This window comes from Vipera ursinii (assembly GCF_947247035.1).
Source record: "Vipera ursinii genome assembly, chromosome: 1".
In the NCBI taxonomy this organism is placed as follows: Eukaryota; Metazoa; Chordata; class Lepidosauria; order Squamata; family Viperidae; genus Vipera; species Vipera ursinii.
In genome coordinates this window covers 130,453,661-130,475,012 of record NC_139512.1, presented here as the reverse complement: position 1 = coordinate 130,475,012, position 21,352 = coordinate 130,453,661, and the positions used below count along the sequence as shown (strand labels likewise).

The 21,352-nt window shown below is 37.2% G+C and overlaps 1 protein-coding gene across 4 annotated transcripts in view; it reads right to left on the bottom strand.

Moving 5' to 3' along the window:
* KALRN (kalirin RhoGEF kinase) overlaps positions 1-21,352 on the bottom strand; it is a gene marked incomplete at its 5' end in the record, with an annotated part of 580,305 nt that overhangs the window by 127,511 nt on the left and 431,442 nt on the right. For all 4 annotated transcript variants that reach the window (XM_083356478.1, XM_083356477.1, XM_083356479.1 and 1 more), the window contains 8 exons: positions 8,771-8,873; positions 9,984-10,126; positions 11,222-11,323; positions 11,610-11,800; positions 12,498-12,609; positions 16,120-16,212; positions 19,703-19,792; positions 20,875-20,944. In XM_083356478.1, the coding sequence (XP_083212604.1) occupies positions 8,771-8,873; positions 9,984-10,126; positions 11,222-11,323; positions 11,610-11,800; positions 12,498-12,609; positions 16,120-16,212; positions 19,703-19,792; positions 20,875-20,944 (904 nt within the window). The remainder of the gene's footprint in view (positions 1-8,770; positions 8,874-9,983; positions 10,127-11,221; positions 11,324-11,609; positions 11,801-12,497; positions 12,610-16,119; positions 16,213-19,702; positions 19,793-20,874; positions 20,945-21,352) is intronic.

Genomic DNA, 21,352 nt, shown 5'->3' with positions numbered 1-21,352 from the left:
CTCTGTCTGTCCATCTTCAGCCTCTTGATGTTCTCCTTCTCCAGATCCCTTTGCAGCTTCCAGAAGTGTTAATGGGGTTGCTTTTAAAACATTATTGTAAAAATCACGCGCTTGCATCACAGTAACCAGACGGTACCTTTTACCTTCATGCATCACCATCAACCCAGCTGGGATCTCCCATCTGAACCTTATATCTCGTTGCTTGAGCTCTTGCACAAGAAATGTAAAATCCTTCCTTCTCCTTAAAATCTTTGGAGGAATTTCTTTTAGAACCAGAACTTCTTGATCAGCAATCACAACTTTAGTATCATAGGCAGCTTGTATAACTTCATCTCTAATTTCCCTTTTTGCAAAATAAACCACCACATCTCTAGGCAACTTTCTCTGTCTAGCAATCCATGAGTTCACACGAAACACTTTATCCATGCCTCCTTTTATTTCAGATGCTGGCTGATTCAATACCACTTCGAGAGCCTCAGAAACCAGCTGCTTTAGATCTTCCTTAATATTCTCCTTTAAACCTCTGATTCTAATGGCAAACTGCATCTGGAAATATTGAGCAAGACTCAATTCTCTATCCATTTTGTCTCTTAAATCTTCATTCTCCAATACTTTTGCTTCTAATATGGCATTCTTTTGAGTCAAATCTTCCACTTTTTCCTCCAAATCTTCCACACATTCAGCCACTTTATACACTGAAGACAAAATGTCTACCTTCATCACACTGAACTTCTGTTCCATCCTCTCCTCCATTCTCTCCTCCAACTTCTCCAATTTCTCCTCCATCTGTGCAAATTTATCACCCATTGATTCCAAAATTACCTGGGTATGTTTTTCAAGAGCATCTTGTAAATCCTTCGATGTCAATACATCAGGAGGATGCAATGCCTGCAATGATGATTGTTGCACCGGAGAAGTTCCAGCACTCCGAAGAGTTTTAGGGGGAGGTTTAGCTGCCATCTTTTACTTTCAATTGTGACGCACTTTCACTTTAAGTTTAAAAAGTCCATCAAGCTCGAGAGTAAAATAAAATAATCCTCTTCACCTTTTCCTCTTGTACCGCTCTGCCTGCTCTTTTTATTCCATAGTCCTTCCTTCAGGCAGGGGTGGTTGCAGACGCCTGGCTCTGCTCCAAGAAATCAGGAGCAGAGGCGCTGGCCAGCTGGGAGCGACCCAGGCTACGGGGGAGTTCAATCCTTCAGCCGCCCAAGCTACAAGCTCAGGCGGCCCCGGAGAACTCGACCCCTACCTGGGGCCTCACCCCCTCCTCTTCTCCCGAGGAGGGGGCTTCAAATTCGCCCGAACAGCTGATCGGCGCTGTTTCGGGCGAAAATCACTCAGCTGAGCCGCGGGCAGCCCGGGAAGGCTGTCTCCGGCGCCGCGCAGCCACCGGAAGTCGCTCAACGATAATCTTGACTTGCAACCATTAATGGGCAGACTCCATTACGTCTGGACATCAAGGACTATCTGTACTCCTACAGGAGTCATCCAAAACATACAGTGTAAGTACTGTAACAGCTCTTTAAATCAGATTTTATTCTCAAATATATAAAGCATTATCTTCATTTGGTAAATAAATGTAGCGGGTATATATTCAGAAGTATAGAGTTGTAAAAAAATGCAAAGGCCATGAAAAAGGACAAAATGACCAGCTATAAGAACAGTGTGACCTATCAAAGTAATAATCACAGTATCTTTCTGATTACAGTGCTGTAATTTAAAACCTGTAAATACAGCAGTATCATTCTAAACTTAAATGAGAAATTGTGTTTTAAACTTGCTGACAAGATCATCTGCCCTGCAGTATAAGTGTATTCACTACATGTATATTCAATATTTCTGTCCATGTAGCTTTGTTTATAATCGTTTCATTAACCCTTTTCTTTAAAGATTCGGTGATACCTGGGCAGAAGGAAGAGTTAACATAGTCATGGGGGAGCCACATTATATGGTGACTGAGATATGGACCAACGTAAGATCAGATGGTGGTTTTTATAAAATCTTTTTATGGTTTATACTGCAAACATGACCATGTCTACAAAGTCTAAATCCTTTAGATCAAATCTGACTTTTTAGGAAGAAAAATTACAGTAATTATTAATGGCCTTTTCCAGATATATAATTAATATCTCTGAAGCTTTCCTTTTCTTAGTAATCTTTTATTCCAGTGCATCATCTCCACTTTCACTCAAGAAGCTTGAAGATGTTTTGCTTCTCATCCAAGAAGCTTCTTCAGCTCTTCTTGGATGAGAAACGAAATGTCTTCAAAGAAAAAAACAAAACAAGAAAGTCCAATTGCCTTGTGAAAAAGAAAAAGCATCTTAGGGAAAACTATGACCTGGTTGACTGAGAATCTCCATAGACAAGAAGCTCGACACTTTCAATCTTTTGACCAACAAATTTGCCCAAACTTATTATACTGAATTCTCTAAATTCCACATCCTGATTTTTGAATCTAGTTAGTTAATTTTTGTTAACTAATCAGACAGATATATATTTCACTGAAGAATAATCCCCCTCTTCCAAGATAAATATGATTTGGAACACATTCTATAATGTTATCAAAACATGCCCAACTAATAAAATAAATGAGGTACATGTATACCTATAAGTTACAGAAAATAATTTGAGTGAATTTCTTGACAAGTATTCTTAAGATTACTTACTAAAGACTTCACCCCTTGAGAACTGGTTAAACCTAAACACAATGACATCACTCTAGTCTTGTATATTAATTTCTTATTAAGCAACTGGGTAAGATAACTGCTATGCTACTGGGCTAAATAAGATTACTAATTGTTGGGGCATACTTCATCAATACAAATGGAATACCTAAATGTCTCTAATTATTATTTTCTTTGCCAGTTATATCAAGTATTGGGACATAAATGAATGTAACAGCTAAGGACTCTTGTATAAGATATTCAAGCATTTTAATTACTCATTCTATATTAATATGTAGCTTATTCTTTTATAAAATAATAAGCAAGCGAAGCATCAGTCATAAATCCTGAACAGAGATTGATTAATAATCTGCAAATCACAAGCTCATTTAAGCGAACAGCTGGATAGTTTGGAACTTATTTTATTTTATTTTATTATTTCTATCATCACATTCCAGAGCAACACCGGTAGTTTATGAGCTTAGGTTTTTCATTGTGTTGGTTTGCATTTGGTTTTTATTCAGTTTGATCCAGTGGAATGTTGAAAAATAAATTTGTTAAGGGCTCAATCATTCTGTCATCAAGACCCAACAAAAGAAGCTGAGGAACAGAGGAAAGAAACAAACTTCAAAAGCATTGCTATCAAGGAGATAGGGGCAACAGTTTGAAAGACTCTTACTCTTCCTATAATAGAGCAGACCGCTTTTTAAGAAATTGGAAACAATTCCAGTTGTCATGATCTGCATGCTTTCCAAAATTTGTTACTTTTTAAAAATTTAATATTAATTGCCTTAGATTATCTTTTCCAGAATCTTCCCAGGTATTGAGGTCAGGCTGATAGGTCTGTAGTTTGCTGGATCTATTTTCCCCCCTTTTTTGAAGATGGGAACTACATCAGCTCTTTTCCACTCCTCTGCTAGTTCCCCAGTGCTCCAGGATCTTTGAAAAATATAGTTCAGTGGTTCTGAGATCACATCTGCCAGTTCCTTCAGAACCTTGGGGTGTAGTCCATCTGGTCCTGGTGATTTGAACTCATCTAGGCTGGACAGGTGCTCACTTATCATTAACTTGCATTTCTATTCTGTTTTTTATGGCACTAGTTTGGGTAGGTTGGACTGTTTATTCCCTTTGTGTAAAGACAGATGCAAAAAATGAGTTAAATAGTTCTGCTTTCTCCCTGTTGCTTGTCACCTTCTTGCCACTTTCCCCCACCAATGGACCAATCATTTCCTTAGCTTTTTTCTTGTTTTTTACATGTTGAAAGAAGCTTTTTTTTGTTATTTTTGACTTTGGTCGCAAGCCTTAGTTCATTCTGAGCCTTAGGTTTCCTCACTTCATCTTTGCAGGCTCGGGTTATTTGCTGATATTCTGCCTTAGTTATATGCCCCTCTTTCTACTTTTTATACTTGTCCTTTTTATCTTTCAATTTATCAGAGAGTTCCTTATGCAGCCATGCTGGTTTCTTTTGAGAGCTGTTATTTTTCTTCTTTGTTAGTATTGTGCTAGACTGGGCTTTTATTATCTCACTTTTCAAAATTTCCTAAGCTTCTTGAGTTGTTTTCCCCTTGAAGGTTCTCATCCATGGAATCCTACCCAAACTCTCTCTAAGTTTATTGAAATTAGCTCTCTTAAATCCAAGACTCTAGTTTGAATGTGTTTGGTCTGTTTCTTTTAAATAAGTTAAATCCCTCTAGCTGTGTGTTCCATTTGTGGGTTTCATCCCACCATGTTTCTGTAATGGCAACAATATCATATCTGCCCTCATTTACCTGAATTTCTAGTTCACCCTGTTTACTGTTCATTATAGTGCTTTCCACACAAGCAAATCCTTTGATGTTCAATGCTTTCAGGCATCATACTCAACTGAAGCACATGTGGGGAGATGGGGGCAAATCACATGAGTAGTTTTATGTGGGTAAATGGGGGGAGGGTCATAACGTGGCATTGCACATTCAGGAAGCTGCTGGTTAAACTCTGTTTAAAAGCAGATGGCTATAATCTAAATTTATATTTCTGGCTCATGCTGTGGATTATTTGCTTATATAGATAGTGGGAAAACCCAATAGCAACAGGAGAATTTATTCACAACAGGATAATTTATTCTCACTCTTGCCCATTCTAACTCTCTGCCAACTAAATGTGAAGAAATGACTTCCTGCTGCTTCAAATTAATAGTTTAACAACTGAAGTATTTTAATCTTCCTTTTTTAAACAGACCATTATTCTATAGCTTATTCTAATGACATTTAATGGATCCCAGAAATGGATACCAATAACCCTTCTTATATAGAAATAGAGGACAAATTAATTTGATTATAGTAAGACTGAATGAATAGATAAGCTAGATTGCAATTATTCGTACAGTTTGCACTTCTCTAAATTTCACAATGCAGGGATTTGATAAAATAGTATATGCTAGGAAAATATTACATTAATAATAACAATAATTTATTTGTATGCTACCTACCTCTCAATACCTTAAGGACTCACAACAATCAAATAATTTATAATTAAATCAATAAAACAAAAAAGATCAATTAAAATGTACATATTAGGGATGTTACTAGATTAGGAAAGAAAGCATTGAAAAGAGGGCCAAGTTTTATTTATTTTTATTTTTTTTATTTTTAATTCCATTTATATCCCGCCCTTCTCCAAAGACTCAGGGCGGCTTACAAGCTTAGCAGTAGCCTTCATTCTATGTATATGCCTGCTTATTAGGGCTTTCACACACACACACCCAGCGGCATTATTACAAAGTCAGCTTAATTGCCCCCAACAATCTGGGTCCTCATTTTACCTACCTGGGAAGGATGGAAGGCTGAGTCAACCTTGAGCCTGGTGGGACTCAAACCTGCACTGATTGCAGGCAGCTGGTGTTACTTAAGGAGGCATTAGCCCACTGCTCCACCAAGGCTCTGTGGTTCATATGGTTATGTGTGCTTTAACATGCACACATAAAAACATTCAGGATTTAAAATAGATAATGAAAAAGAAATAAGAAACTGTTGTAAAACTGAGACAAAGTGAAAAAGCTAACTGTAATAAAAAGCAAAATCATCCATTCCTATTATATACGTTAAAGCTTACCCTAACACAGAGAGACCGGTGTAGCCTAGAATTTTATTTACAAAACTGCTTTGATGATTTTAGACTATGAAAAGTAAGCTGGAAAAAACATGGAGTTGAATAGTTTGATAATGGTAAATGGAAGTGTTAACAGTGTTGTAGTAGTATTGTGTGGTTATGACTGATCATTATTTAAATTTATAAGTTTTCAATTGCATTCACTATTCATTACTCCTTTTTGCAGGGGAGTACCAAGGAAAGTAGCCATGTAGAGGACACTTATGGTGATGAGTATGTATCATGTTGTGCTATATGTAGGTACATGTACTGGTGCCAATGTACAATTTAAATGTCACCACAGCAGGAACATTAAGGAAATAATTGTAGTAAAAATTATATTTCTGCAAAAGTGGAAACACACTAGAATAAAGAATGAAGTTGGTGAGGCAGGAACAAACAATTTCCATGCTAATGAGAACTATTACAATGGTCAAGCTTCTAATTTGGAAAGGCAGGAGGAAAAAGTCTAGAATTTAAACCCTGGAGCACAGACTTGGATAAGATTTTTATTTTTATATGTTGCAGGGCAAATACAATGACTAGATGGCTTCATTCTTGTTCCTAATAAAGAGGCTAATCTTGTTATCCTGTGTTTGTGAGCCTTCTGCCATTAAGACAATTCCTGAATGAAGGATTAAGAACCAGGAAAGTCAAGACTTAATTGCATGAGTATGTTGCGTGGCAACTGAGATGTTGATTGAGGAAGAGCAAATGGAAAATCACAGAGGCCAAATGTACTTATTGGAGCATTCTGAATGAGAGAAGTTTCTCCTGTTGTGCTAAAAATCAGTATCAGCAAAGTGATAGCAATTGCTTTACTTACTGTGTCTGAAATATACACAAATCAAGAACATTCTTTGCCTATGACAATAGCATCCACAGAGGGGGTGAAAACAGGTAGAACTATGGTCTAAGCCCTGCCTCTTTTGTGTGTACATTGATATTGCATGCACATAGTAAGGTTTTAACCTTGCTTACTTGTTTTGACCTCTATGAATAATACTGGCAGTTGATTTTCTAAAACCTTGACTATTTCTTAAATGAAAGTATTGTGCAACCAACATAATTAATGAGTTCACTTATCTCTAATCATAAAAACAAAGTACATAGAAAAATGGTCTCAAAATAAGTAAAGACAAGAAGCTTTCAGATACATATGATCCATGTACTTGCTGAGCCTACTGACTACAAAGGATAATATCACTCACACTTTATTTGGGAAAGAAACCAAGTATACTGGCATATATTTATAAGGCAGATTTTACTTGTGTAATTTAGAAATAATATATAAATTAAATTACTCAATTAAGATTTATTCTTGTTACCCAGACTGATTCTCCAAATAGATAAAATGGCTTATCATTATCATCAATGCCATTTCCAAATATCTCATACATGAAATGTTTATTCAGGCAATAAAACGTTATATCACTGCTTCTTTTGAAAGAAACATCAAACCAGATACCAAATGACAATTTAATCCGAAACACATGAAATTTTAGCTGTGGAGAAAAAAAACACTATAGCAAAAAATAATAGCAAAGAAATTTCTTGCCTTCTGGTTCGTCCAAACAATTTCTTCATCATTCTATGATGCAATTTAAATTTTATACTTTGGGCCCCATATTCTAAAATGTGCACCTGTTTTCATAACTGATAGTCTGTCTCCTTGAATATTAACTTCAAAAGGCTTGTAGTCCATCTGTACCCAGCTCTATTCCTAGAGATGGGTAGCCCAAATTCTTTGTCAACCGCCCCTTACTGCCCTCCAATTTTCTCTGGAAAGCTTTGTGTCGCTGGGCTTGCAGCAAATATGAACACACACACAAAATTGCACTGTGTCTTCTGAGATCTACTTTCTGAAAATGCAAATGAGGCTACCATAGCACAAATCTTCAGCACGTATAGCATTTGCAGCCCAACATTCACACCTTTTAAACCAAACAAAGATAGCAAACATTTGGTTTTTGTTTGTTTCAGTGAAGCTGTCAGTTGCCCCTTGAACAGTTTGCTATCTTTTTTGGATTTTGGTTTTGTTGTGACTTCTCTAAAATCAAGTTGGCCCTCCTAATTTGCCCACGACATGCAGTTCATTTTCTGCAATTCTTCCTATCTTTGTTCAAAAGCAAGTACGTGCTCCATGAACAACAAAACGTGAAAGACACTTGAGCATCTTCCTGTTGTGATTCAGGGTCAGCCTGTGGGTTCGGCATTTGGGTCGGATGACTCAGAGGAGGAGGAGGGGGGTGTTGGAGAGGTTGCTGAGGGGGTTGGAGAGCTTGCTGATGAGAGCCCTCAGCCAGGCCCCTCCCACCTGGTCACGACGCAGACCCAGCTGTGTGAGCCTGACAGCGTGGATGAAGATGACCCACAGCTGGCCCTGTTCAAGGACGCCCGATGCAAGAGGCAGTCAATTAGGAGTAAACAGAGGAAGGCAATGGGGCACCTCGGAAGGAGGCAGAGAGAAGCCATGCCCTGAACTGTATAAAAGGGGAATGCGTGGGAGGGCTGATTTGCTGAAGGCAACCGCTTGAATAGCTCCTGTTTCATGGTTTGTGTCTTGTTCTGTTTGCTTTTGTATCCATAAATTTGGCAGGCTTAGTTCCAGCCTCTTGCCTTCTTGTAAAAGGGGTGGTCCCTGCCTTTTCTGCAGGGCCGGTAGCAGGCTGGTACAGAACACTTCCATTGTGAAGGTCAGCAAACATATCACACAGAATCTTTGTGGTTCTCTTAAAGGCATTATTTTAAAAACACTTGATGCATAATTGACCTTTCCAGTATGCCTATGGTTGTAGAATGTGAAGTAGCCAGTCGCCTAAAAATATACTTATTATATGTGACAATTAACAAACAATCTATAGTTTATTTCTCAGCTATTGTTACTAACAATAATTCTACGAAGAAATGCCACTTCATTTTTGTTTCTCACCTATTCTTCTGTATTTTAGAGGTGTCAGATTTTCAAGAATAAATCCTACCTTGTCACTGTCTACTGTATTCTGAGAAGTCCTGGATGCAATTGAAATTGTGTCAGGCTGACTACTCCCATCTCCTTGGCTGTCAGCATCTTCTCCTCCCTCTCTACAGAGGAAAAAAACAAGAAGAAATTTCTTGAATGAATTTGAAAAGTGTTCAGGCACAATGGGAAGAAGTAGTTGTTCAGCTGATCACACATGTGTTACAACTTAGTCTGTAATTTAGAATACTGATGTCATCCCTACAGTGAGGTTAGTACATAATAACCACTTTTGCTCTTTAAAACTGACTACTCCAGGTTTATATAGTGACAGCAACATATCTCAAAATAGCTCCATAATGAATGTGGCAAGCCAATGACCTGTTCTGCTTGGATTTCTCACTTAACCAAACCCAGCCATCTAAATTATAGTCTAGCTGTTTTGCAAAACTGATCTCAGTTCCTCAGTTCTCACATTTTCTGTGGTTTAAATGATGAGGCTATCGAACTTTGAAAAATATACAATATGAGCAAACTAATTTATTTTCCTTTTAAAATATTTCTGATAATTTGAAAGATTATGGACTATTTTCCACCCTTTATTCCAATTTCTGTTTATAGGATACTATTACAAGGAACTTCAATACTAGAACCCTTTTGTAAAATAAAAAATAGAGGATATGAACCATATAAAGTATGTTATCAATAATCTAATCTAATCAATGCAGATTATTAATACAATGACTACTAGGAAAAGTTAGCATCTACTCCTGTGCCATTGTTTTAACATCATTTTAATCCTACCAAAACAAAGTACATAATCTGGATCCAGATAGATGGATGGATGATGGATGGATATACAGACAGACAGACAGACACACCTGACTAAACGTTACCTCACTAAACATACTTTCACCAATTACATTCCCCAAGCACTGCTCAGGAAGTCTAAGCTTGATCTACCAAGTGCAAGATGCTAACTCTTATAGAGGAAGTTTATCAATTCAACAGAATAAATACAATTTATATACAATCAATGTACAGAAACATATTGGTGTAGTTCACATTTAGCACTAAGCTATGATTTGGTCTGGGTTTTTGTGTGCGTGTGGCATATCATGGAATGTGGATCTACTTATATTGTTATTCAGCAATTGAATTTGTAGTGCAAATCCAGACTTTCTGTGGCAAAACACTTATTTTATATAGAACATTTACAGGACGACTAAAATTACCTCTTACTGTTGTTTCTTTGCTTTGCTGGGGTTTTAGGGAGCTGGATTGGCTCTTTCAAAGCTCCTTTTAAATGTATAATTCTTTCTTGTATCACTTCTCGAATATTTTTAATCCATTCTTGTTTAGTTTCAATACTGGTTGCCTAAACATTTGAACAGCAAAGGCAGAAGATAGAATTAAATTATTTCTCAAGTATGGTCCTGTATTTTGCTTCTTTTCAAAAGTTGCTTTCATTCATTTACCTACACAACTGAACAGTTTTCCTGATAAGACAGCAAACTTTCATGTGCTAAAAGTACACTCCTAGTAAAAGAAAGGCAAATAAAGGTAAAATAATCTATGTATTGTATGTGGTGTATGACACAACCCAACCTAACCCAACCCAGTGTTCACACACCCATACATAATATGTATAATATGCTTAGAGAGGGGAAATTGTTGTTCTTGTATTGTTAGTTTCTCAAACAAAGCCTCTAAAACGATGGAGCTCTGTAAAATGACCCTAACCTAAAAAAAACAAAACCATTAGCACTAAGAAAGCTGTTTGGCATATGATAGTTTTTAAAGAAATAAATGATTATAAAGAACATTTCCATCAAGTAAATTCTGCTACGAGCAGTAAAAAGTAAATAGTGTTGTTTGCTTTACACTGTGTTAAAACCGCAGATCACTTCATTCTAATCCAATGTTTAGGATTAGGATAATTTCCTTCCAAGATATATATGACTATACATTATAATGTTACATGTTTTAATGAGGTCCTTAATGAAGGCTATTCCTATATACAGTATGTATACACTGTTATATATAGACTTTTGTGCCTGATGTACAGAATGTTATTTGCAGATTGAACAAATGCATTCTATGCTTTACCCAATGAGTTTGATCTAGTGAGTATGTGGTAACTAAAAAAGATTGACTAATGGCACTCAAATAGCATTATGTTGTATACATTAGAATCCCTGGGGTATAAAGCTCACATTGCTTATGAATGCATGGTCTGTGCGTGTGTAAGCCATGTGCATTGAGCTCACCTTCTATATCTACTATATATACTTGTCCCACAGTTTCATGCACTGCTACTCATACACTGAGTAGCAAGATCTGAAATGGATTGCTTTATAAGTTCAATTAATTGGGAAAAGGACCCAGGTTGTGATTATTGATCTGAATGTTTCTACTGAGGAAAAAAATTAAAAACCATTGGAGATAGAGGAAAATAATCTTGGAGACTTACTTTTAACACTGTTTTGTTATCTGAAGAGGGAGTCCGTCCAGACCACAAGGCAAACTTGCATGGATCTCCTTCCACATGCTCTGTTACTCCCAGTTCTGAGGTCTGTAAGGAAAAAAGAGATGGCTGAAACTGGTATTTTCATGAATTTTTGAATGATGCTCAGAGTGAGTTCACATATAATGGCAAATTATATTTTTATACTACGTATTTAATAATAAAAACCTTTTTTAACTTTTTCATGTCTCCATAACCACTCCTACTTTAGTAAAGTACAATAAAATGAATCGATGTAAAGTATGACATGTAGAATCAAACAGATAATTTGATTTATCTTCCATTCCCAATATAATAAAGGTTCTGAAGCCCATAAAGATCCCTCCAAACGTACCAGTAATTTGTTCTTGTAAACATATTTAGTATGTCCTGTAGAATCTTTTATCTCTTTGCTGAAAACTAGAGAGATTTCAAAGAGAAACAAATGTCTCTCACGACCCTTCCGGATGAGAGATTTGGGATCCCATACTTGGAATGAATCCTGAAGAATCAGTTCTCCCTGAACATCCAAATTTTCATCAAATCCTGTGATAAATACAAACAAAAATGGAAAAAAAACCAAACCCTTTGTAGCATTGGTTTCAAAAACCCACACTCAATCCATGACTAGATAGTACTGAGCTAGATGAAGGAATGGTCTGTCTCAGTGTATCAGAGGACCTATTTGGAATGTGCATCCAGATGAGACTCAAAGTTATGGTGAAGGAATAACAGCTCTTTTAGCATTTGGATATAAATCCCCACAAAAGAATTAAGAGGTCCAAAAAAACATATCATGCAATGAGGGGGAATGGAAATAGCAAATTAGTGTCCAAGGAGGATTCAGGTACTCCTTAAAACTGACAAAGTTTAACAACTAGAGATGGGTAAAGGCACACTTGGGCACAGAAGGCCCTAAGAATGTTTAATGCAGTTCGTGACATGAACGTTCCTAAAGCATTTTGCAATTGGGTGCAGGATGCTCCAACGCTAGAGGTTTTTAAGAAGAGATTGGACAACCATTTGTCTGAAATGGTACAGGGGTTCCTGCCTGAGCAGGGGTTTGGACTAGAAGACCTCCAAGGTCCCTTCCAACTCTGTTATTCTGTTACTCTTCATAGTTATTCGTTATTAAGTAGTTATCATAATTATCAGTAAGACAGACAAAAACACATCAGCCTTATATCAACAGACTGTCCTATACATGCCCATTCTCTTCCCTGGCAGATTAATATTTACATACCTTCCAGCATGCTTACATGCATGGCATCATTGGCTTTCTTAGGAACACTGAGCATCACTTCCAAACCATCCTTGAGTTCTCCTTTTCCTTCTTCACAGCATGTTAAAAGCTCCTGGAAAAAGTGCAGAAACAAAACAAACAAACAAAACTTCTGGATAAGTTTGTTTCCTTTTGATTGCAGCCAATCAAGTCATTTGCAGGATGTAAGTTAGTTTCTTAATAGTTATGGCAATTGTGAGATACTTAACTGTCTTCTTATATACCTCAGGAATTGTGACAGCCAAGAGATGGCAAGTTCTGTTATTAAAGCAACTGCAACAGTTTCACAATTAAGGGGTTATTAAGTCTGAGTGCCAAGTTGTGTGAAAAGGACTATGTAAAATAAAACTGTCTGATTCAACACCCCCATTTTATAAATTGTGTGGCAGAGTGTTGTTTCAGTAATAATAACTGGCAAGGCCTTGCCTGTTAAACTGGGCTTTCAGTTATCACCTGGGTCACTATTCTCCTCAGATCATTTAAATAAGGCAGCAACCTGCTCAAACCTAGTAAAATGTTCTAATATCTTCCTTCTCTGTTATATCTTTGGTACCACCTTCCCTCCTTACTTGTCCAATAACTGTTGAAGAGGAAATGACCTCTCTGAGCTAGATTGAGCAATCCCCTAACCCAGGGATGTCAAACGCGCCGCGTCACGTGACGTGTCGCGACGTATCGTGACTTTTCCCCCCTTGCTGGAGCTGGGGTGGGCACGCTTTCCACATGATGCATCTGGCCTGCGGGCCGGCAGTTTGATACCCCTGCCCTAACCTTTTTTCTACATGTCTCCTTCTTACATCATTCCAACTGATCCTCCTATTCAGCTTTCATCCCAATTGGCTTATCTTCATCTTTCTTGATTAGCCAAGTCCCTTCTTCCCATTTTGGCTTCAGCATTTCTGTACTTTACTGATATTAGCTCAGGAAGCAAGATCTAACCCTTCTTCTAATTGTTTATCCTTCCTTTGTCTTAACAGGCTAAGGCAGGACATCAGCTTCGTTATTAAGTAGACATCAGCTTCCACAGAAGGAGCAGTACTCTTAGCATCAACAGGAGCAGCAGTACCCTTAAACTTTTCCATCTCTAATTGCAGAGTGTAAGCTCTGGTTTGATGTCTTCTTTCTGAGGCCAATATTATGGACAAGGCCTGCAGGGTATGAGATGTACTAAATCTTCTACCTGTAGAGGTAGTCCTTGACTTATGACCACAATTGAGCCCCAAATTTAGAAACTGTTCCTAAGCGAGACAGTTGTTAAGTGAATTCGCCTCATGTTACGACCTTTCTTGCCAGAAGTTGTTCAGTGAATCATTGCAGTTGTTAAGTTAGTAACACAGCTGTTAAGTGAATCTGGCTTCCCCATTAGCTTTGCTCATCAGAGGGACACAAAAGATGATCACATGACCCCAGGACACTCCAACCGTCACAAATATGAATCATTTGCCAAGCATCCAAATTTTGATCACGTGATCACAGGGATGCTGCAACTGTCATGTAAAAAAACGGCCATAAGTCACTTTTCAGTGCCATGGCAACTTTGAACGATCACTAAACAAATGGTTGTAAGTGGAGGACTATCTTGTTTATTGCTGATATCTATGTGTCTGCGATCTAAATCTCTGTATGGTCATTGCCTATACAGCTACATGTCTTTTTTTTGTGTGTTTTTAGAAATCAGTTTGTATTTTATCATTTTTAGTTTCTGTTCTGTCAAAGTTACTTTTTCCTTCCTCTTTTCAGCTGGTTTGTTCTGGGCTTGGCTTTCCTTGACCCTTTTTCCTCTCTTGAATCTCGGCTCCAGCTGAGGAAAATGGCTTGAAGACTTTTTACCTTATACCTGTCTGAGAGAAGGAAATAAACTCGTTTTTCCTCTCTAGTTTTCTCAGCTGCTCTCCTTTCTAATTGCCTCTTTCTCGGCAGGGTTACCTAACCTTTAGTTTTACTGATTTCTTTGACTCCTGGGCTTGGGCACCATTTCTTCACGAGCTCTGTGGCTGCAGAGTTCCCAAGCATCTTGTCTTTCTCTTCTCCATTTTCCCTGCCTCCGCCCAACACTGCTGCTTGATTGGCAGCTGCGTTGTCTTGGCAATGGGGGAGGGACAAGAAGAGAATTGGAGCAAGAAGCCCCGGGGCTCATTATCTCCACAGATAGTCGATCCTTCCACATCATTGTCCCCTTTATAAATATAGGTAGTCCTCAACGTGTGGCAGATGATTTAGTGACCATTCAGTTACAATGGCACTGAAAATAGTGACTTATGACCGTTTTTCACACTTATAATGGTTACAGCATCCCCTTGGTCTAGTGATCAAAATCCAGACACTCAGCAACTGACTCATATTTGCAGTGTTCCGGGGTCATGTGATCCCCTTTTGTGACCTTCTGACAAGCAAAGTCAATGCGGAAGCCATTAACACCCATGTTACTATCTTAACAACTGCAACGATTCACTTAACAACTGTGGCAAGAAAGGTTGTAAAATGGGGCAAAATTTATTTAACAAATGAGGCACTTAGCAACAGAAATGCTAGGTCGTTAAGTCGAGGACTACAGTCTCTGAATTGAATTAATTACTGATAAAAATAGCTTTAAAATAATTTCAAAACCTATAAAATCCCTTTCTGCATAGAGAACATTTTATACATTCACACAGACCAGAGTATGCTATATATATATATATATAGGAGGAGGAGGAGGAGGAAGAAAAACAACAGCACAGAATGGAAATGAAATAAAAGGAGGAAGCAATTAAATGCAGAAATTAAAGGAATGATAAAGGGAGAATAAAAATAAAGGTGGTCTAAAGAAATGATGTAACTTGACAGGCAATATAGGAAGAGAAGTGCTCATTAAGCACTACAAAAAGGATTAAATCCATTAGGGCAACAGTTCTTCCCAGGTTGCAGTTCATCTTCTAAGATGACCAGTCTTTATAGCTGGAATATTTGCATCCTTTTGCAGCTCTTGCTCATGTCTTTATATTCAATATTTATTCTATTCCTATCAGTTAATCTAATGTGATCCTCACTCTCTTGTAATTGGGGGCTAAATATATGAGAAAAGGAAGTCCAACATTTCTATTGAGTCCATATGGTGTTTGCTTGAAAAGCCTGTAGCATTTGAGTAAGAATTGGTGTCCCAAATGAATAGGTATGAAGTGTATCAGCAAATGCTCCTGTAAATACATTGGAAATACTAAGATTTGTGCTGAGAGCCCCAGACCCATACTCTTAGTTTCCTGTAAAGATTAGAAAAGATAAGGCAAAATTGCAAAATATATCAGTAAATGTTCTGCAAAATAGCATTTTTATTAATTTTTAATATAAATGATACATTACTTAAATATTATTTTGCATCACGTATAACACATGCAGATTGTTGGCGAGAGGCCTTACAACTGAAGAAGCAAACAAAGAGCAAGAAAGAGAATTTGACCTTGGCAAGACAGTTGGTTATAAACAAACCATAAATCCTATGTTATGATGTCCATAAACGTTTTAGTGAAAAGAAATAGTACATCTAATCACCTTAGTATGACGTATGTAAATACTTATGAGAATAACAACAAAATCAATGACATACCTTTAATAAAAGCTGATACTTTGTAATCCTCTGGACAGGTTTGATCAGATATGAGGAAATGGAGTTGGCCAGACCATGCCTTTGTTGAATTTCCTTCAAAAAAAGTAAAAACAACACTAAACAATCCCTAAATCAAAATAAAATGGATAACCAGAATGCAACAAAAAGGTTTGCAGATTCTTTATCAATTTAAAAATCCATAAATAATCATTTTTAATTGTTAACTATCTCGACTGAGTTTTTTGGAGCTATCAATCATTCTGTTTGTTTTTTTTTGGATAAAATATGTGACAGAAATTTTGTAACTTCTGCTCTCTTTCCCATGCTCATTTAGAACGAACCATTTGATGTAAGTATGTTGATGTTCTTTAAATGCCTTAAGTTCTGAAGCATATCTCTGGTGCTCAGTGCAGACATATGTTATAGAATCAGATGCCACCCTTTTTTGAGCCAATGTCTATTGTTGCCCTTTATGAACCAAAACCAAAGTTGAGTTAATTTAAATTAACTAGTTAAATATGATCAATGTTGTTTCTTTCATTTATTTAAAGGAGAAATGACCCCAACTGATCTAGGTTTTTTCCCGTCACTGCTTCTTTTTCCTTCTTCTTCACTGCATTGAATATTAAGATACCCTCTAATTTCTTTATGGGGAAAATATTATCGTTTTTAGACAAAGAAGTCAGGAAGCACATAGGGCAGATACATACCAATCCTAAATTAAAAATTTAGAATAGAATAGAATAGAATAGAATAGAATAGAATAGAATAGAATAGAATAGAATAGAATAGAATAGAATAGAATAGAATAGAATAGAATAGAACAGAATAGAATAGAATAGAATAGGAGCTGGAAGGGACCTTGGAGGTCTTCTAGTCCAGCCCCCTGCTCAAGCAGGAGAACCTATACCATCTCAGACAAGTGACTATCTAGCCTCTTCTTAAAAATCTTCAGTGCTGGAGCACCCACGATTTCTGGGGGCAAGCTGTTCCACTGGTTAATTGTCCTCACTGTCAGGCAGTTTCTCCTTAATTCCAGGTTGCTTCTCTCTTTGTTCAATTTCCAACCATTGTTTCTTGTCTTGCCCTCTGGTGCTTTGGAGAATAACGTGACCCCTTCTTCTTTGTGGCAGCCCCTCAAATAATGGAACACTGTTATCATGCCTCCCCTATTTCTTCTTTTCTTTAGACCAGCCAAACCCAAGTCCTGCAGCCGTTCTTCGAACATTTTAGTCTCCAGGCCTTTGATCATCTTAGCTGCTCTTTTCTGAATTTTTTCCAGACTCTCAACATCTTTTTGTTAGGCCTCATGATTCATCACTGTGAATTATGTTCTATGGTCTTTTGGGGTTTCTTCTTGTCAGCTGCCTCCTAAGTTTAAAACTTCTGTCATCAGTGTGGATAAATTTAACTTGTTTTTGTGGTTCAGTTAACAACCTAATTCGCAGGCTATCTTGCTGAGAATTGTCACAGAACCGTTAACACTCCTCATCGATGAGTGAGACACAAGAAAATTCTGCAAACGTGAATGCCAATAAACTGAACTTGGGTGCCTTGTAATCCCTTTAGTATTAGGCCCTCTGCTGGTTAGTACATAGAACTATCCTATATATTTTGATCAAGGTAACAAAGATAATTGCAAAACCCCCATTTCTATAGAATCCTATTCAATAAAACATTAAAACACCACCTTTTTTTCTTTTCTTCCTTTCATTGAAATTATTGAACCAAGTATGGTTCAAAAATAAAATTTGAATAAAGTAATATGAAATCTCTTCTGAACTGAGCTTTTTGATGACATGGTTTTTTTTTACAAATAATATTAAAAATGTTGGCTGCTGTTCTTTTAAAAGTTTCTTTAATTCTCAATTTGGTGTATCATTTTTATATAGGGGTAGATTAATAATTATGCTAAACAGAATAGGTATCTAACTAAAGTGAAGATCTGTCTGGTTATTCAATGCAACAAATAAGAACATCTTGTCCATATTTGGGCTTAGAGGAGAAAAAGCAGCGGAATATTCAATGGAACAAACAGAAGAAAGGGAAGGGGGGGGAAATGAAAACTACCCATATTGCTTTGTAATACAGTTTTTATATTAAACTGTCCTTTTGTAATTCTTGTTTGCGGCAGAGAATTGGGAGTTGGTCACAAAAACCTACTGTTTATCTAATTTAGCCTTGAATCATAATTACTAATTACTCAGTGTTATTTTTTAAAATAATCCACACTCTTAAATACTGTGATACAGACTAAAATATTCCCAAATGATTGAGATGCATTTGCACTGTAAATTTTCAATTAAATTAACACTTGAATGAATAGACAGTTCTATTAATTACTGAAATTGAGACAGGCCTGGGTTGAAAAACTGCATGGAAAGTGCAAATGTATCATGTCTAGTTACTTTTTAAAAAAAAGACTTTGTTGCACGAATGCAACAAAGAATTTAACAGCAGAAGACCATCAGAATAATCCTCATTTTACCTAATTTTTTTCTATTTCCATAGCAATCAGCATAATTATTTTGTCTTAGACCAGGGGTGTCAAACTCAATTTCATTGAGGGCCGCATCAGCATTGCGGTTGCCCTCAGGGGGGCGGGTAGGTGTGGCCTGGGTGGGCGTGGCTAAAGTGCATATGGACTACTGGGTGGGCATGGCCAGCTCTACATCGTTCGCATCAAGGGTGCCTATGGGGACCTGGGCAGCAGTGGGGCAGATCTGAGGGTCTCTGGCAGGAGGAGGGTCTCTGGGCCAGGGCCAAGGCAGTGGGGGCTGTTCCCTCACTGTTTCCAGGATGGCTCCGCGGGCCGCATGAAACCACTTCGTGGGCCGGATCCGGCCCCCGGGCCTTGTGTTTGACATGTCTGTCTTAGACAAATGCATTTTTCCCTAGCCGCTGCTATGATCTGGTAGAATCTGGTCATGCAACTATTTGTACAAATGAAGCAATATTTGTGTAATAAAAATGATAAGGCAATGACTTTCTTTATCTACTGGCACAAGTTTGGTTAATTTGATTTTCATTTATAGCTTTTTTTTTTGCTGTGTTATGGTGGAAATAACAACACAGAGACAGACACCTAAAAACCCGAAAAGGAAGTGACACTCCATTCTAAGCTATTTTGACGATGTTCAAACATTTAAAAGCAAACAACTGAGGTCTTAGCAACTTGACTGAATCTAAACTAGAATTCTCATCAGCCCTTTTGGACAATTTTCTTGAGGAATTTACAAACATGGGAAACAGAACTATTTAAAGTATATTTTTTTTCCAGAGGGGCAAATGAACTTATACTTCATTGATATTGCTAGCTTCATTCAATCTGAAAATCAGAGAATATTTGGCCCTATTCTAAGACAAGCAACAACTACAGCAGCTTCAGTGTTTTCTACCTGTAATATTACAGATGCTCTTAAATACATTCAGCAGAGTTCTTTGTCCTAGGGAGCAATTAGGGAAAAAAAATCAAATCTCAGAGCTATTCAAAAGAGAGAAAAAAGGAGGTAAGAGAAAAGATGGGAACCAAACTGCAGCATATATCTCTTTCTAAGTAAGGGAAGTAGTAAATTGTCCTTACTTCAAAGAATGTTCCTGCGTGCTCTAGGATCAATTGGCTGGAATCAGGTTTGTTTTTACAGTAGGTAACATACATCTGAAACTTATCCGCCTGAAAAATTAATATTAAGAGAGAAGGAAAGTCAAGATTAGGAAATGTAGTTGGGCTATTCATTTGGCTTCCACTGGAGTGATATAAATCAATCTCGACATATTTCAGATTAACGAAAAAGTGTATTTATTTAGCTTCAGAATGCAATATGACATATTGGAATAGACATGATGAAATGTTTTGTCATTAGCACTTTGGAAACCTTACCAATTGTACCTATTGACACTCTTTAAAGTCTTTTTTTTTTAAAAAAAATCTCTCCTGGCCATTGAAATATGGCTAGTACAACTCATAGTATGAGCTAATCAGAGTTAATTAGATTAATACATGGTATTTCCCTAAAGTCTCCCAATCCAAGTATTGTAGTAACATATGGCTACTGCCCACTTTCATCATTTTGCATGTACATCTATGAGATAAAGAACTAAAATGTAGGGAGTTAAAAGATTATAGTTCATTTCTGTGGATCACAATGAAGAACAAAATAAATGACGCCATTTTATTCCTTCCAGCAATATACTGTATTTCCCTGACAAACTTCCTAGATTGGAATGATTCATCTAATATTTTAACTCACTTATATACTGCATTGATCTCATGGACCCTTGGCAGCAGGAAGATATTATATGGTTATACCTACCAATGGGCAATCAGTGATTTAATTGGATAAGTATGATTACTGCTTAAGGGGAAAAAATTAATTCAACAAAGTAAAATCCACCTAGATTTGTTCGAAGAATACCAGGTGTCTCCTAGAAGAGTTTACAAAAGTCAGGTTAGCGGCCACAATGGCTTAATCTCATGCAGTGTACAAAAAAAATGGAAAGCCTTTAATCACAAGGGTTCAGCTATCATCTTGACTATTGTGACTCCACCCAGGACTGTTCCTGAAGAATACCTTACATTTCAGGAATGTATAAGAATAAGCAGGGTTTTGGAGACAGGAAAGGAATTATTCTGGCTACTCTGTTACATCACAGAAAGAGTGAATATGACCTACCATTTTGGTCTCTTTAAAGGTGTAGAAAACCTAAATGTATAAAAGCTTCAAAAATAAACAGTAATATGTTTAGACTTATTACCCAGGTGACAAAGCAGTGACCAACATCTTCAGGAAGTTGTTCGTATTTTTCCAGTTCTTTCAGAAAAATACTGGAAAGAAATGAAAACAAAGGTAGAAATTAGTCAGGGAGCCAAAATGGCAATGGGGAAGCAGCTCTGAACTTAAGCTTCCCAAATCCTTTTTCATCTTTTACTCCTTTATTGTTTTACATGAGGGGCAAATGGGCCATAATGTTATTGAACAGATTCTTTTTATGAGACCAACATTTTGGCCACAATTTTATTTAGGTATGCATTTTTCCAGTTCTGCAGAACCTGCCCCATTCCTAGCGGGACCAAGGGAGGAAACCACAGAGTCAAGGCAAACATTTATTTTTAGAAGAAGTACACAATATAAGAAATATCTGTCTCAGGGATTGCTTCTCTCCAGTTGTTTTTGTCCATCCGGTTTGGTCCAGCTGGGTCGATGCATCCTGGTTTCTGTCATCTTGTGGGACC